Raw genomic sequence first — 17426 nt, 5'->3', positions numbered from 1 at the left:
TAGGCACACCATTGGATTCTACTGAAAAAAGTGCCTGTAGAATGTTTTTGTTTTATGTTTATAGACCCATTTATCTGGGCAAGTTGTCGCTCCATCTCTTCCTGGGTCTGCCGATACTCCTTCTACCTAACGGTGATTTATCTCTCGAAATTCTAACTATCCTATCTTTGTTCATTCTGTCTATATGTGGGCTCCATTATTTCTTCCCTGAACCCATTCATTTATGTTGTCTATTTCACATGTTCGTCTGATGTATTCGGTCCTTTTCTGTCTCACAATGTTTTTCCTGCTATCCTCCGAACTATTTTCATCTCTGTTGTCTCCATTATTTGCCGCGTTCTTGAGGTCTCAGGTCTGATTTCTGCCGAATAGGTGAGCATTTGTCGTATCGCAGTTTTATAAATTCTGGTGTTTGTTTCTATTCGAAGGTGTTTATTTCGGAAAATGACATCATTTAATTGAGCAGCTGCTCTTGTTGCCTTTATTTCCTGTTCTCGCAGTTTTGATTCCACGTCACCATAGCTTGATATTTTTATACCCAGGTAGTTAAATTTCATTTCCTGGTGTATTATGACTCGTCTATTATCAGTTTGCATCTTAGAGGTGTTTCAGATGTAGGCATACATTCAGTTTTAGCTGCGGATATTGTCATACCTAGAGTTTTACAGACTTTATTGAACAAAAACAAAAGTCTCTGTAGATCGTCTCCATTTTCTGCTACTAGTACAGAGTCATCTGCATAACACAGGATGTTTATTCTCTTTGTTTCCCATTTTATATCCCCGTAGCTTTCGAACTTGTCTGATTAATTCATCCATTATTATGTTAAACAGCAAAGGACTTAGAGAGTTTCCTTGGGGTATGCCTCTTTCAACTGTTAATGGTGTAGTGAGAGCGTTGTTAATCTTTGCTTGGACTTGGTTTGGTTGTTTGTATAGATGTTCTCTATTGTTTTAATGATGTTACTAGGTATTTGCCGATCATATGAAAGGTGTATTATATCTTGGAGACGGATCATATCAAAAGCTTTCTCGAGATCGATTAGGCAAAAGACTGCTGATTTGTTGTATTCAATTGATTTTTCCGTTATTTATCTGATAAAGAATGCAGCATCATTCGTCATATAATTTTCAGGTACTTTTTTGTCACCTTTTTTGAACAACAGAAGAAGAGTACTTATTCGCCATTCATCCGGAATCATGTTGTGGTGAAGTATTTTTGTTAGCGAGTTTCGTCAGTTTTTGGATCAGCTCTTCTCCTCCGTATTTAAGAGGTTCATTGCGGAGATGTTGTCTTGACCTGGTGTTTTTCTGTTTCTTCAGTCCTTTCTCCACATCTGTCTCATCTATTTCAATGTTCTTGTCTATGCATATATTGGGTGTACTTTTTGCTGCCGTAGTCTCTTCGTTTCTATGAAGATCTCTGAGGTATTTTATCTAGATTTCTACCTCGATCGGGCCTTAGGGTTTAAGTTCATTGATCTCTTTACTTTGGCATCTTATAAATCGCCATATTTACCTATGAAGCCCGTAGAAGTCACTTTCTAGTTGTTCATTCTCAGTGATTCATCTTTACTCCTTTGACCAGCTTATTAGTTTCTTCTCGAATCCTTTTGTAGAGGTTATAGGACTCCAATCGATTCGAAAGGTAGCTCAAGTACGCTTTATTCTTCTTCTTACACTGTATTTTGACTTCCTAACAAGACGAGGTGTTTTGAATCATTGGTGATGTTGAGTGTTTCGTTTTGCAGTCCCTGCTGCCTCTACAGCAGCTCCTTTGATATTGGATTTTAATTTTTCCCAACTGACATCAACATTATCCGTAGCTTCGATTGAGTGCTGTTCAAGGCGTTTTTGGTAAAGTTCCCTCACAGTTACGTCATAGAAGAGTCTGTATGTTGACGAATAAATGGGAATTTTCAAAAAAAATATGTTTTTACTAGTTAGGCCCGTACATAGAATGATGAGGTCGTTTTCAACATCGCTTTAAGGAACTTAGGCTTGTTCGCAATGATAAGGTCTACTTTGTCTGAATTCTAATTTGATTTTGTTTCTAATTGAATGAACTTTTCCTGTGTTTGTAGAACTTAAAAGGAATTCGTTGTCGGTCGTTAACTTTATTCTTTATGCATTTATTTCTAATCCGTAGGTTTTACATGACTTACATCCCAATATAACGACTTGCCAGCATTGTAAACAGTTCTGTGATCTTCAATGGCGCTTAAATAAACGCTAATAATAATCATAATAATGAGTTTATTTGTGCATTGATGTTGTGTTAGTTTTCTGTACAATCGTAGTTCTCTTCTATTGTCGCTTCGTTCTTAATGAGGTTCCTATTTTGTAGCCTCACCTGGGCTTAATTTTTTTACGGTGTTTAGTCTCTCATCGGGTACAAGTTTATTTCGCAATATGACCAGGTATTGGTTGGTTACTCTTTGCTCAGAAACTTCTGGGGTAGTTTCTGTGGAATTCTGCAAACAGCTTCTTCTGGTAGCCCATTTTATTCTCTTCCATTTTAGTCACTTCATAGTATATGTGCATGATCGTTTCATTCATAGAATAGATCCATTTCATGCGTCTTCTTGGTAGGTCTGCTTGGGTGAGTGCTGATTGAGGATCCTACGCAGCACCTTCAGCAGTAGGAGAAACTCGTGTTATTCTTCTCCCAGAATGTTGAGATTGTGGAGGCGTAGCATTTTGTTCGACAGACGCCCGTCTCCTTACCACTCTGCCACCGACGTCCCGCATACTGTCATGTCCTAGCGCCGACTCCAGACACGCCCTCACGAACCTCAGGCAGCGGCTCTATATTCCTTTTCCTTAAATTCACGATCATTTATGGGTTCCTCCGTGTCGTAGAGGTGACGGCCTTTGATTGCTTTTTACGATCCGCAGAGCTACGGTGGAAGAATTCTTGAGCTGCTTTCCACACGGCTTCGTCCGTTACCCTGGACAGGGACCCTTCCACAGGTTGCAGCTTCCCGGGTCAGGGAGCTCCTGGAATCTGCGGTGGGCAGGAGTCGATTCAACTCCCTGATAGGTGAATCGCTAGGGATTTTCTACCGCTACCCTAGGGACCTCGAAAAGTGTATTGCAAGGACGGTGAGAAAATTCCTAGAAGGCGACAGACAGATCCAAAGATCGGCGAGATGGAGTGTAAGAGGACCAGAAGTTCGACGAGAACCATGGGTACCACAAGGACCGGACACGACCGAGCTCTTCCCTTCTGATATTTTCAATATCTGAGAATGAGTGAATGTTCCTATTAACGGGAAGTGAGAAGCCGAAGATGAGGAGATTTTTCTATCCTACGCGTATAGCCTAAAGTCGGGGATAAGTTTATTTCTGTTTAGCTACAGTTATGACCATAGAAAAAATGATATATTCAATTCGGCAGCAAAGTATATTGACTGCCTTGACTGATTTCCTAGCCTCACTATGCTCGGCTATGAACTATCAGCCGCGGCAGTCAATCTACTAATTTGCTTTATTTCTGTGTAGCTACAGGTTAACATTGTTTTACTCCCGAAATTTAACAGTAGCCATTTTTAATGAATAAATGAACAGTAAGTAGCAAAAAAAAAGAAAATAAACAAAAATCTTCTGAAACTATTAAAAAACATTTATCCATTACACAGAATATCTACATAAGCTGAACATACATCAAATAACGATAACAAACAGTATTCATAATTTTCCTAATGATAGATATGTATAGATAGAGATTTTTTCGTATTTCATGCTTTATTAAAGTATCGAAGTACGTCTTTTTTTTCTTTACCAATTGCTAAGTTTATTTTTTTGGGCCAGAATTCGGGAACCATGTCATAAATACCTAGCTACCAGCTAAGTAGCTGAAACATCTCTGGCCTATTCATTTTTCTGCTCTTGGTTTGCATAATCTATTTACTATTCCTCTTGTTTTATGTGTACAGTCAGAAAGCTGCAGTTTTATTTTTCCACAGCCTGTACTATACAATATCATACAATATCTGTTTAGCAAACATTTGAGAAGGATTCATAACTTCAGATAAAGCATACAATTCATCCGACTGATACAAGAGGTCTAAGTCAATGTTTTTCGTTTTTCACATATTTAGTTAACGAGTTAAATTATTCTAAACCGGAAAGATGCACCTGTCTAAAGCGTGAACTAATAGGTACTCCCAATTTTAGAGCCGTATCAGCGAACGTAAACATTAAATTAAGACAGCGTACTCCGACTTCGTAAATTCGAAATGACAAATGGCTATATACCTCTTATAAACGCACAAATAAAACACATCACCTCATCTAACTCTAACGCAGAGGAATATTTAGGTCCTCCTACATCTATTAATCTAATTTGACCGCTGAAGCTTGTCATTACATCTGATTTAGATTGTAGAGCAATTTCCATCACAGTTGCTACTACGAGCACGCAATGCATGTCCAAGTTTTCGCTAGTGCAACATACTTATTGTGGTTCTGGTGAAATCAAAGATGAGAAGGACTTGGTGCTTCCTTCTGATCGGCCTTTTTTTGGGGGTTTCTGGTTTTGAGTATGGAGAAAACGAGAAAGAACCCGTTTACCTGACGGCCACTATCGGAGGCTGGGTGGTTTTGAGCTGCGATGTGGATTTTCCTGAGAGTATGCCTATTCCTTTCAAGCTGTATTGGAACAAGGACGTAAGCAAGATTTTTATTTCATCATAACAAAAATGGCGGCCAATCCACCATTTTAAGTGGATTCGCAATTGAAGCAGATCAGAAAGTCAATATTGTACTAAAAAGCGCTTTCTGCACGAAAAAAGTTTAAAGATAAATAAATGCTTCAAATTCCTACTTTTTCCGAATTTTTATAGACGAGGCAATGTCGCATTTTTTTTTGTGAGAACGACTATTATTTCGTCGTGAGTAGAACTAAAGCTGGTTACAATACTAAAATTTGTCGGTGATTTTTATTGATTGATTGATTTGGTTTGGTTTGTTGGTAGATTGTACAGGGTGGGCAAATTTCGATGTTTTAGCACCACAACTTTTAAACTAGAGGAGATAGACAAAATCTGATACCCCATTCTTGGTCTCTTTTTCTGAGAAACTAACAAGGGTAGTATTTATTTTTGGCCACCTCCTTTTGTTTTCGAGCGAAAAGCGAAAATTGGAAAACTGGCGATATCGAAAAACATTCATATCTGAATGATGATAGAGCTCTGAAATTAAAACATTATACAGGCACTTTTTCACGTAGAATCCAGAGGCGTGCTTGTATTTTCAAAAGGGTCTTTAATTAAAAAAAAATGGTATAATCTGATTGAAAGAATTGACGGTTGGTTTTCTGACTACGCAGTTCACTTAAACCCTAATAGAACGACATTTATGCGATTTCACCATTCTCAGAAGAGTATTAATGAGCTGAATATCAGATTATGTGACCAGTCATTATCTTTTAGTGGCAGCACAAAGTTTTTAGGCCTATATGTTGATGCTAACCTTAACTGGAAGTCACACTGTGAATATTTGGTACCAAAAGTTAACTCTCAAAGCAATGTTCTGAGACAGCTGAAAACTGTTCTAACGGAGAAACAACTGATTCAGATATATCATGCTAATGTTGATGCAAGACTGAGATATGGTGTCTGTTCTGGGGTTGGTCTACACTCTGTGAGAACGTATTTGTGGCCCAGAAGAGGTGTATACGTTCTATTGCAGGTACACCGAAAACTACTAGTTGCAAAGACTATTTTAGAAAGTTTAAAATTTTGACTGTTCCGTCGTCGTTTTTGTATGAAATGTGTTTGTATGTTTTCACAAATCCCGATAAATTTAGGAGGAACTGTGATGTTCACAATTTCAATACCAGATATAGCTCGAACTTGAGAACCAACGTTTGTATGTCTAAAGTTGCATTTTGATCTCCCCATAATTTAGGCCCTCTAATATTTAATAATTTGCCAGATAAAGTTGAAATCTTTTTTTATTGAGAATTGTTTTTATCGTGTGGATGAATATTTAAAAATTTTAATATGATATGTTATCTTGTTTTTAATTTTTTTGTATAATTTAGTATTAATAATATATGTTTGATTTGACTATTCCTATACAATTGTAAAATTGTCTTTGGAAATAAATGAATTGAATTGAAAATTACGAAGCTATGACCCAAAGTTATGTTTTTTCAAATGTGAACACCAGATTTCTATGCCATTTTCCGAAAGCTTATTTTTTCCTGATTTCAAAAATATATAACATCGTATGGTATCAAAATAAATGGCAGAAAATGGTCTAAAACCATTTTTTACCTAAGAGTCTCAATATTTCTATGGTTTCAACTGTTGATGAACACAGAAAAATTGAGATTTATATTATGTTGTAATTATATGTTTTCTAGGAGGTATTGGCTAAGCGCAGTTGCGGTGACCGCAGCTGTAGTGAAGAGCGACAGGTGGAAAAATTTCATGAAACAAAAATGTATTTTAGGAAAGCTGCCGATTTAATATTTCAAAATACACTCTTATAGTTATTCAAAAACGAAAAACTAAATATTAGGCAGAAAACCTATCGATGGAAAATAAAAAGTTCAGCATATGCAAACAGGAATATCAAAAATAAATCCTATGGGAACTAGTAGAATATTCCAAAGGAAAATTACAGAATAAAAGAGTAGATGTAGATTTCTATTGGGCCGATATCGTTTTCCATCGTTATTGACAAATCTTCCTCTACATTGAAATAAACATTCATTAATTTAAAAGAGTAGATGTAAATTTCTATTGGGCCGATATCGTTTTCCATCGTTATTGACAAATCTTCCTCTACATTGAAATAAACATTCATTAATTTAAAATATACTCGTTTTCGTTAATATCAAAATGACAGATCGTTTTGGAAAACCCCTTCTGTAATTTTCTGTTTACGTATCGAATGAAGAATCCGAAAGTCGTATCAAAAAATATGTCGGGAACTATAAATGTTATTAGCTAATTTGAAATGAAATAAAATATCAGTTGTTATACTGAAGGGGTTTTCCAAAAAGAGTGTCATTTTGATATTGAAGAAAACGAGTATATTTAAAGAGAAATTAATGAATGTTTATTTCAATGTAGAGAAAGATTTGTCAATAACGATGGAAAACGATATCGGCCAAATAGAAATTTACATCTACTCTTTCATTCTCTAATTTTCCTTTGGAATATTCTACTAGTTCCCCAAAGGCTTTATTTTTGATATTCCTGTTTGCGTATGCTGAACTTTTTATTTTCCATGTACAGGTTTTCTGCCTAAATATTTCGATGAAACCTATCAAAAATTCTTTCATTTTGCACAAGAATTTGGTACGCTACGAAGTTCCTACGGTATCTGATAAATTGCCAGCTGTCTGTGACCATCTGAAATCCGACCCGGATACTCAATAAAACAACCTCTTGAGTGGCAGGTTTCGATGGCAGCAAGGGTAGACTAGCTACCATTTGGACGCAAGCTATTTTGACGCCTGCTTCCAAACGCCCGAAAAAACGCCTCGTGAGTGGCGGGCATAAGGAAACTTGAAATTCAGGTATATAATTTTTGAAGTTTCAGAAGCTTATATTTCTAATGCCCGCCACTCACGAGGCGTTTTTTCGAGCGTTTGGAAGCAGGCGTCGAAGAGATTCCAGTCAAGTTCATTCTCTGATTTACAGTCGTGCGGCCGTGTCCCGAGCTGACAGACTGTAAAATTATCCGAACGCTCGACTATGGGAGACCGCTTCGTCGGTTCTTTCGTCCTGGCAGACAAGAAAATATGTCTCCCCGCGAGTATAAAAAATGCAGGTTTGTCCAGATTTTAGTTCAAAAACTTTGGCGCCAGATAGAACAACTGTTTCCATGAAAAAAAGTTCATATAAACATATATCCTAACATGCTTCGTTTTAGGGATATAGTTTGAAAAAAATCAGAAATAACTCTAGTAATATTAAATTCAGAAATTTTGATAGAGTTTGAAGAATCAAACTGTATCAACATCCCAAAATGGGCCCGAGGAAAAGTAGATATCTCAGCATAAAGCTTGCTACATACACTCATGCAAGTCGGCCAACATGGCTTGAGACTCAATAGAGAGTAGTGTGTAGCGAGAGTTGGAGCTTGAGTTGGGCTAACAATTGAGCTTGTAGAAATTCTCCAAAAATCGATTGCGCACAGTCTTATCGTAATGCAAATCTACCGTGACCGCTTTTTGGATTTTGATTTCACATATATCTACCTAATACAACAGCTGTAGCATTAAGTATTTCATCAGTTGTTGTAGAAGTCATCGAGTGAGTTGGTACCTAATCTACCATCAAGAGATAGCATGAATTATTTTTTTCAAATGGAACACCTCGTTTATTTCTACATATTTCGAAAGACCTAAAAATTGCCATTTTAAAAATATAGCCTGAACTAACGTTTATTATTATATCTTTTATTTAAAAAAATATTTCATAGTGATATTTCATGAAATATAAGTTTGCGGAAAATTCAATTAACTTCTACGTAAAAAGTTGCTACAAGACAGTTTTATCAGTAATGAAAAATTTTTAACAGAAAAAAAGTTACAGCAATATTTCGAAAATGAACATTTTCGAAAAACACCCTGTACCTATGTAATGTTGATATGGAGTTGCAGTTTTCGCCAATGAGTTTCTCATGAAATCAGGCACCTACATCAGTTTTCGTCTATCTAGAATAGAAATAGGACTTCTCATTCAAAAGTGTTCAATTTGGCCCACCCTGTACATTATCTATATCTATAATTTCAATTTTGCTCACTGAACTCTTGAAATAATCCAAATTGACATTTTAGAATTATGTTCCCGTACAAGTATTTCAATTATAATCAACTGAGATAAGTGATTAACAAGATAATTAGATTGCTCAAATTATGAATAATGCAAATGTAACGGCATGTAGGTAGACGATAAAATACGTTTTCAAACCATTTTTTTTTCACATTGTCATAATATTCGATAGTTTATATTATCAATGAACCAAACTAAAATGAGACATCAAACAAACAATTTGAATTTCACGATGAAAATTGTCAATTTTATTAGTGACATTTCATACTAAAGAAGTAGTTTTGCAGATATCACTTCTACCTCTCTTCATTTTATTGTTAGAATGCCGTTTATAAAAAATACATAGCAAATATTCAGCTTCACCCCAAAAATTTACACTTCATTAGATTGTTATTAAAAAAAAAATATTTCTCATATTTCGATTTCAAAACATTATTGATAGAAATATAAAAACTTAATTTTGTCGTTCTGAGCTTTTCTTTGAAACTGCAAGAACTTATTGCTATCATTTTTTATACAAATCTGATGTACCTACTTTGAAGGCTAAAATTCAATAGATTGAATATTCAGAATTGAAGAATGATGCAAAATATACATTATACATACAGTATGATTGATAAGGAAATAATCAACTTTCATTACTTATGTCTTATGTTCCCAGCAACGGACAATATTTACATATCACAAAGGCGTTATAACCTCCAATGAACCCTATGTGGGACGTCTTAATTTGGTAGAACATCCACATCCCAGATACGACATCGTTACAGTCAACCTCACTTCTATTAGAGAGTCAGATGATGGATGGTTCCAATGCAAAGTTAATTTTCCCAACCGAACGCCCAGTAGAAGGAACAGAAATGGCACTTGGTTCCATCTTTCAGTGAATGGTATATTGAATTTGATCACATCATGATTATGATTTGACACTCATCTTAATGTTATAATATCCTCCATTATTGTTCTAGAGCTTTTTTGATTCATTATCGCACTAGTGTGCTACCTAATGATTTATTTATTTATTTATTTATTTATTGATACTTTCCAATAAAATTATATCTACTCATAGTAGACAATTTGAAATCGGAATATTATTACATATATGAAAATTCATTTATTTTAAATAACGACAAAGTCCTTACAGCTAGATAAATTGATGCCAAATGCTGACATACCTGACACTTTAGTAGATATGTTGTGAATGTCTGTTGTTCATGTTGTTGTTTTTAAGTCTTCAAATATTGAGGCAATTTTCTTCGCTTTGGGACTTTGTAAGTGCCTAGAAATGTCATAGCCGCTCGTTTTTTATTTTCACTAGAAGTTTCAAGTGTCAGCAACCGAATTTCCAGACACCATGTCTTTATGAGGTGAAAAGGTCAGCTCCAGAGTCAGCCAAGAAAAAGGTTGAAGAGGTTGTGCCACCACCTATGGTATTTTATACCAATAGGTTGCTTGATGCTTTTCCCTGCTCTATATCCAATGAATAATCTTAAATGGTCGCAATCTTATTTTAATATATTTTCTGATCAACTCTAAAATATTCAAACCGTCAATATTTCTTGATGTTACAAAAACTCTCTTCACAACTTTGTCTTAGTAATTGGTTATGACTTGAAAGCTCTCGTGTATTCTAATCTAAGAACATTAATGAGAGGAATGGAAATCGCCTTGTAACTGATGCAACATTCGTCACTCCTTGTCTGACGGGATACTAAAACAGTAGCGTAACATAATTTGATTAATTTCGAAATTATCAATTGATGCTCAAAAATAGTTTACAATGTGATTTTTTCATGAAAATTCTTTCGTGTTTCAAAAGGGTCAATGTTTGTCTCAGTTTAATGATTTAGCTTTCGTTAGGTTATGAAAAAAGATTCCTGATAAAGCATTCAACAATCAAATCAGGATTCTCCACGCCTTTGGCTAGCACACACAATCGGCTAGCTCGATTGTAATTGGCGACACTAAACTTCTATCTGTCTTGTATTCGGGATCGATCACAAATATTTACTTTCCGTTCCTTATATCTATATTCTAAGATTCTACTAGTAGATTTGTGATTTCTTCCAGTCGACACGCTCAGTGGCGTACCCAGACAGAAGCCCTAGGGGGGATCAAGAAAAAAAAATTGATTACTCGTTCCCGATGTCCTTGGAATTTCAAGACATTTCTTGAGATTGATTTTCAATTCAAGTAGTTCGGAGCTTTTACTTTAGAATCTTATTAATTTTACCCGATTTTTATTTTTAACATCAATTTGATATTTATAGCCCGTAAGTAAATGATGTTTATGCCGACGACAGTAAGATCAGATCTCAGCCCTTTGATATAACCGCTGGTTGATGAATTCGTTGATTAAATTTTTACACAATCAAATTATTGAGCGTTGTGACCTGTGACTTATGAGGAATATTCCTCCTAAGGGGGAATATATCCCCCTTTACCCCCCCCCCCTTGGATACGCCACTGGACACGCTTACGCAATGCCAATAATCAAAATGATCTGAAATAATCATTGCATCAAATATTTTTAAGCTCAAAAAAATTTTTCAGAATTCATCTTCTTGCAGAGAAATCTTTGACGAGAGACTGTTTAAGCCTATACATACCTATCATTTCAGGAATGTAATCAACTTAACATACTTCTTAATATCAACATTCTCTCTTCAACAATGAATAACACCAACAAAATGGGGGCTTCTGAGTTCAACTCAATCAATTGAACTATATCTACCAATAATAGTTTCTCGCTGATTATATTAAGAATTGCATGAACTGCATGATGAGCACTGAAAACGATAAAACCAAGATCAACCCTAGCCCTCTGGAACTGCCCGTTTTCCATCTCGCTCTTATTAAATGTGGCAGCTGGTCGTGGTACACTCTGTAGCTTAGATGACTTTACTGATAACTGTTTCGTAGTTATAAACTAATTATCTTTTCCAGGAGGTAATTTACTGGAGATTCCTCCAATAAACCAGACCGTATTGGAGGAGGAAGAAGCACGCTTGACATGTCTTCCCAAAGACAACGAAATGAGGGTGGTTTGGTACAAAGATCGAGTCCCTATTAAGGATTATCCCCACATGGTTCACAGGAGTTGGACTGAATTAGATGGAACGCTAGTCATAAAACCAACACATATGGAAGATTATGGCGAATATGAATGCGAGGTTATTCATGCCTCGGGTGAAAGGCAATCAGCCAGAGCATTTCTTGACATACAATGTGAGTATGAAGTCGAAATCTGCCACCTATGAGAATTATAATCAAAAATAGCATATATATTGTTACTCTTCTCAAAAGGATTAATAATAATAACAATTCAAATCCTTTTTCAGACAAGGCAAAAGTAATTTATGCTCCACCCGAGATACACCTGCCATACGGAAGACAAGCAATCATAGACTGTCATGTCAAAGCCAATCCGCCTCTTAAAAATCTTAACTGGGAAAAAGATGGGTTTCTTTATGACCCTTACAACATACCCGGTGTGTTCTACAAGAAGAACGGAAGTCTGTTGATCAGTAAAGTAGATGACAGCCACAATGGTCGATATACTTGCACCCCTTTTAACAAGCTAGGTACTCAAGGGCCATCGTCACCTATGCAGGTTATTGTTCAAAAACCACCGGTATTTTTATCCCGTCCTAATAATATGTACATTAAAAAATTGGGGGAACTCATAGAAATACCATGTCAAGCGAAGGATGGGGAAAATGGACACAAGCCCATCATAGTATGGTATAAGGTAGGTCTCTGTGAAATATGGTTGGAATAAAAACACTTTAACAAGGTATATTTTAATACATTTCCTCTACAATGACTCGTGGATGACTGGACTTTCTCAATATGAAAGCTTGATACAATACAGGGATCAATAAATATATTGTAACACAACTAACTCTTTCCTTAGTCTTAGTAAACAAAGCAGAGAGCTTCGTCGTGAGTTAGTTCACTAGATCTATTGAATTTTAGTGATGTAACGCAATCTACACTTATTAGAATTATGTATAACACATTTAATATGTATAGCGTTATTGGTGAACAATATACATATCGAGCAGAAGTTTTCGCCCACTCTTCACTAGAATATCTTTTTGAAATTGACATTTCGAGGTCAAAGCTTGTATATCTCAGCTTTGACTGTCCCCAAAGAGATAATTCACCAGGAGTTAAATCAGGAAATAGAAGGCTACCACGAGCTAATACGACCTAGAAGGGCTTTCGAAAATTTTCGCCTCGTAGTAATTTGAATTTAATTAATAAATATGCCTTTGGACATCACTATACAGATATCTTTGAGCCAATGTATAAAGATAACCTAACCCAACGTAGATTTCTGCAATCTAGATTGAATTATAATCAGAATGCGAACAAATTATCTTAAATAAATTGTCTACCTCATTGGCAATTCTTGGGATCTATGATCTTTTTTAGCCTGCACAATTCTTCTAAGCTGTTTCTATGTCAGAATTGGCAAATTTATCTACCGACATGCCCATGCAGTAGAGGAGGTACTTGAACCAATCTCGAAAGCTCATCAACAGTTTCCCAATAACTTAAAGCTTAGATCTTGATACCTGCCTTAGCTTCTTTATGTAAGACAGAGAAAATACCATGAATCCTTACTCTTAAGCAAGTCCAGGTCTATTCCTCCAGATATATCTCTTATTCCTGATATCCTATTGTTAAACTACTGCCCCATGGCCCATAGTATTTTTAAGCCCACAGAAGGCTTCAGATCCAGCTTGCGTTACCCTTGATATTTTTTGGAAAGTAACCTCTATATTTTGGCACCCACAGAAAAGCCACTTCGTTGCCATTAGCCAGATGTTTAATGGTATTAATGCTCGTAGGTCAGTAATGAGCTTTGGCAATGTAAGATTCTCAGCGTGACGCGACTCACTTGTAATGTGTCTTACACCCTTTTGAGGTTCCTTTTAAGATACTCATCAACAGAAAACAAAATTTTTGGCATGCAAAACCGTACTTAGACCTTCATTACATGCCTTAATGTTTTTCGATTAATCCAATTTACAGAAAGATGGAACATCTTTACCTACAGGAAGAACCGAAATAAAAAACGGCAATTTGTCGATTTATAACCTTCAAGAAGAAGATAGAGGGCTCTACGTATGTTCTGTCACCAACAAGGCATCAACAATAACAGCAGAGACAGAACTGCTGGTGGAAACCATACCCTCGAGTGCACCTTATAATTTGACTGGTATCAGTACAGCCCATGGTGTTTACTTAAAATGGTGGGCAGGACGTCAGAGAACAAACGTGAATTACAGCATATGGTATAAGCCGGTTGAGAGTAAAGAGTGGAAAACCTACGATGTACCCCCATCTTCGTACCTTGATGCCACCATTGAGAATTTGGATCCAGGTAACAATATCCGAAATTCAAAAAATGCAACACCAAGAAAGCTTTGAAGTTTTTCGACTGAACCTTCAATTAGTTTAACAATTCTACCAAGTTTGGTCAAAAAATTCTAACGCCTTCTTGGTGCATTTTTTATATCGTAGAGTATATTTTCCAGAGTTTATAGGCATTGCCTAAACTTTAATCTTTGTTTAATAATAATAATAATATTAGACCTTTGGAATGGAATCGTTTGACAGGGTAGAATTATGTAGGAAATAATTTCATCGAATTAATATTCCTCTTAAGTGGTGGGTTTCAACGTCTGTGAATTAATAACAAGAAAATAAAATCAAGGCATATGCAGACAATTTTTCAGTTCCGGAAAAAGTTAATAGAGTGCGGAAGGGTTAATAGAGTCTTGATGATCACTGACAGTGAATAGGTTCCTTTCTCACATTGACTTTCCTGAAACCCTTGCAAACTATATAGATCGTACTGACATTTGATTCTGGGAGAAGGACTTCCTTGTATGCGGTTAGAATTTGTAAATTCCTCGGTAGCTCAGAGGTAGAGCACTGGACTAGTGATTCGGAGGTTGCGAGTTCGAGTACCGCTTGAGGAAATACTTTTTCTAGAATTGAAAAACTGTCTTCTTGCCATGATGTTATTTCCTTGTAATTTATCTTAAGGTCCATAAAAACTTTGAATTTTAGGTAGAGAATACGAGTTCATGGTACTCTGTAGGGATGAATTGGGCGAAGGGTTGTTTAGCAAGGCCGTTCGATTGTGGACAAGAAAATCCAATGGGGATGAGCTGCCTACCACTCCGGAAAACTCATTTATTCCACCTGTAGGATTTCCAAGGAATGTTACGGTAATACCTGCTTATAAGGGTTTTCAGGTTTCTTGGCTCCCTCCAGAATATGGCTTGGAGAACTTGAAGTTTTACGTTGTGAGATGCACGCAAGGTGTTGAGGAGTATCCACTGCTGTCTTATGAAACTAGGAATACTTCTCATATAAGTGAGTATGCAAATTTGCATCATTGTATAAAAACATCGGGAGAAGGAATGACGTCAAGTCAAGGGGTTTTGTGCTGACTATTTACCTACTTCTAAAAAGTAGAATTAAAAGATTCATATTTTCTATGTTTGCACCATTTGCCTAAACATTGATTAAAATTTAAACATCGAATAATTTCTGATTTCTCTTAAGGAATCAGAAAGTAATCAATGTTTAAATTTTTAATCAATGTTCAGGCGAATGGTGCAACTGGCCCTGAGGATTATATTGTGTAACCTAGCAGTTTCGAATTTATTTCAAGTTCACCTTCAGACACTGAAGGTTCTACAAATATTTATTACAATAATGGGATAAAAAAATCGAAAATATTTATAAAATTTTCGAAAAAGGAGGAAATATTTTTGACTAGGTCTAACGAATATCGAATAGATTTAACCAAAAATAATCGATTCTCCATCTGTGTGTCTAGACAATACGCTCTATTAGTGATGACGTCACACACCGCCATTTTTGGTTCTCCTGTCAGCGTTCAGAATCCAAACAAACAAATTGTTATTCAAATTAGTACGTTGTCGTTGAAGAAATAGGCTTATTTCTATAAATAAGATTATTTAAGGAACGATTTTACTATTAATTGATAGACAGAAGGCACGAGATTAATGCCAGTAAGTTCGAACTTGAAGTTCAACTAATAAACACGGCTTTATACAAAGTCTGGGGAATGATTCAGGATTCAAACTTACTGGTATTAACCTCGTGCCTTCTGTCTATCAATTAATACTGAAATCGTTCCTCAAATACTCTTATTTATGAAAATAAGCCAATTCCTTCAACGACACCGTACTAATTTGAATGACAATTTATTTGTTTGTATTCCGAACACTGACAGGAGAACCAAAAATGGCGATGTGTGACGTCAGACTAATAGAGCGTATTGCATAAATTTTCTAGGAACACAGATGAAGAATCGCTTATTTTTGGTGAAATCCATTCGATGTTCGTTATACCTAGTTTTGAATGAACCTCCTCTCTTCTCTATATATTTCATATTGCAAGTTAACTCATGCATAAATTTCTGATTTACTTATGTTTGGGTTTGAATGTTTAGCATTAAATAACAACAATGACATTTTATTTATTGATTTGAAGGCAATATTTAATTTCGAAAGACATTAATAGCTACTTTTTTTTTCTTATATCACTGAAGTACGAGAGAATTGAATTTTTAGGTTTCTTTGGTTTTTAGATCGATTTATGGCTATTTGTTATATTTTCTGCTTAACTGAATTGTCTTTAATTGCATGTTTGAACCCATTTTTTGCAGCTATAATAGTTTTAAAGTTCTTATTTTAGTTTCGCCGTTTATACTAAGGTAATGGTAAGGTGACAGCTGTGTGAAGCATTTATTCGAAATGCTAAAATTTTATGTTAATATGGGTAGTTTGAATCTTGTACTAGTTTCAAATAACACTTATTCACACACAGTTGTCTGAATATTCTGACTTTTATCCTTTTTGGCGGCTTATTTGAATTCAACTTTTTTGGTTGCTATTTACAAATTGGAAATATCTACTTTTTATGTACTCGATGGAATGTGAAATGAATAATTCAAAAATCTGTTGAACAGCCTAAATAAACTACATAAACATCACCCCTGAGGAACTCCAATCCTTTTATCAAAAGAATGAAATTCAGGGTTTTCAGATAAAACAATTTGAAAATACTAAAATTCTACCATTGATGGACATAATTGCTAGAAAGAAAACTTTTACCATTCAATTGGATAAATGCAATATTGAAAGCAAAATCGATTTTGTTGTTGATTTTGGCGTGGTTTCAGTATCTGATCTACCAGAAGGCAATCAGTATGGAATTCAAATAATAGCAGTCTCCTATGATGATCAACAAGCAGTCAGTGAGAAAGTTGGCATGAACATCCCAGAATATAGAAAAGTACAAGCAATTTCAACTGGTATTATTGCTGGACTAGCTTTACTGGTTATAGTCTTTTCAGTACTCTACTACCTAAAATCTAGATGGTGGAAACAGAAAAGAAAGGAGAAAATGCTAGAAACAAACGGAAATCTCATTAAACACTAGTATAACACTAAGACAAACAAAATTGATGTGGGAATCAAGACATTCTGGAGTATCTTCGCAACTTTATTTATTTTTATTGTATTTTACGATAATCTAAGTGTATAGGTATCTAGAATAAAAAGTTGAATAAAAA

The 17426-nt window shown here is 35.5% G+C and overlaps 1 protein-coding gene across 3 annotated transcripts; it reads left to right on the top strand.

The window, feature by feature from the left end:
- Nucleotides 1-4263: 4263 nt before the first annotated feature.
- Nucleotides 4264-17426, top strand: LOC123684423 (protein borderless). Of its 3 annotated transcripts, none has more exons than XM_045623683.1 (8): nt 4266-4670; nt 9459-9687; nt 11744-12025; nt 12139-12548; nt 13841-14192; nt 14885-15193; nt 17034-17146; nt 17199-17426. In XM_045623683.1, the coding sequence occupies exons 1-8, from the start codon at nt 4485-4487 to the stop codon at nt 17220-17222; spliced, it is 1905 nt and encodes a 634-aa protein (XP_045479639.1). In that variant the 5' UTR covers nt 4266-4484; the 3' UTR covers nt 17223-17426. The 3 variants fall into 3 exon arrangements, with proteins under 3 accessions (XP_045479638.1, XP_045479639.1, XP_045479640.1); XM_045623684.1 differs by having other exon boundaries at nt 4269-4670; nt 17208-17426; XM_045623682.1 differs by having other exon boundaries at nt 4264-4670; nt 17034-17426.

Source organism: Harmonia axyridis, chromosome 7 (genome assembly GCF_914767665.1).
Source record: "Harmonia axyridis chromosome 7, icHarAxyr1.1, whole genome shotgun sequence".
Classification (NCBI taxonomy): Eukaryota; Metazoa; Arthropoda; class Insecta; order Coleoptera; family Coccinellidae; genus Harmonia; species Harmonia axyridis.
This window is presented reverse-complemented; position numbering and strand designations above follow the sequence as displayed.

Coding starts and splice junctions, on each gene's coding strand:
- LOC123684423 (XM_045623682.1), top strand. CDS start 4,485: ATGAGAAGGACTTGGTGCTTCCTTCTGATCGGCCTTTTTTTGGGGGTT. Junction 14,193..14,884: donor CATTGAGAATTTGGATCCAG/GTAACAATATCC, acceptor TTTGAATTTTAG/GTAGAGAATACGAGTTCATG. Junction 15,194..17,033: donor TAGGAATACTTCTCATATAA/GTGAGTATGCAA, acceptor GCGTGGTTTCAG/TATCTGATCTACCAGAAGGC.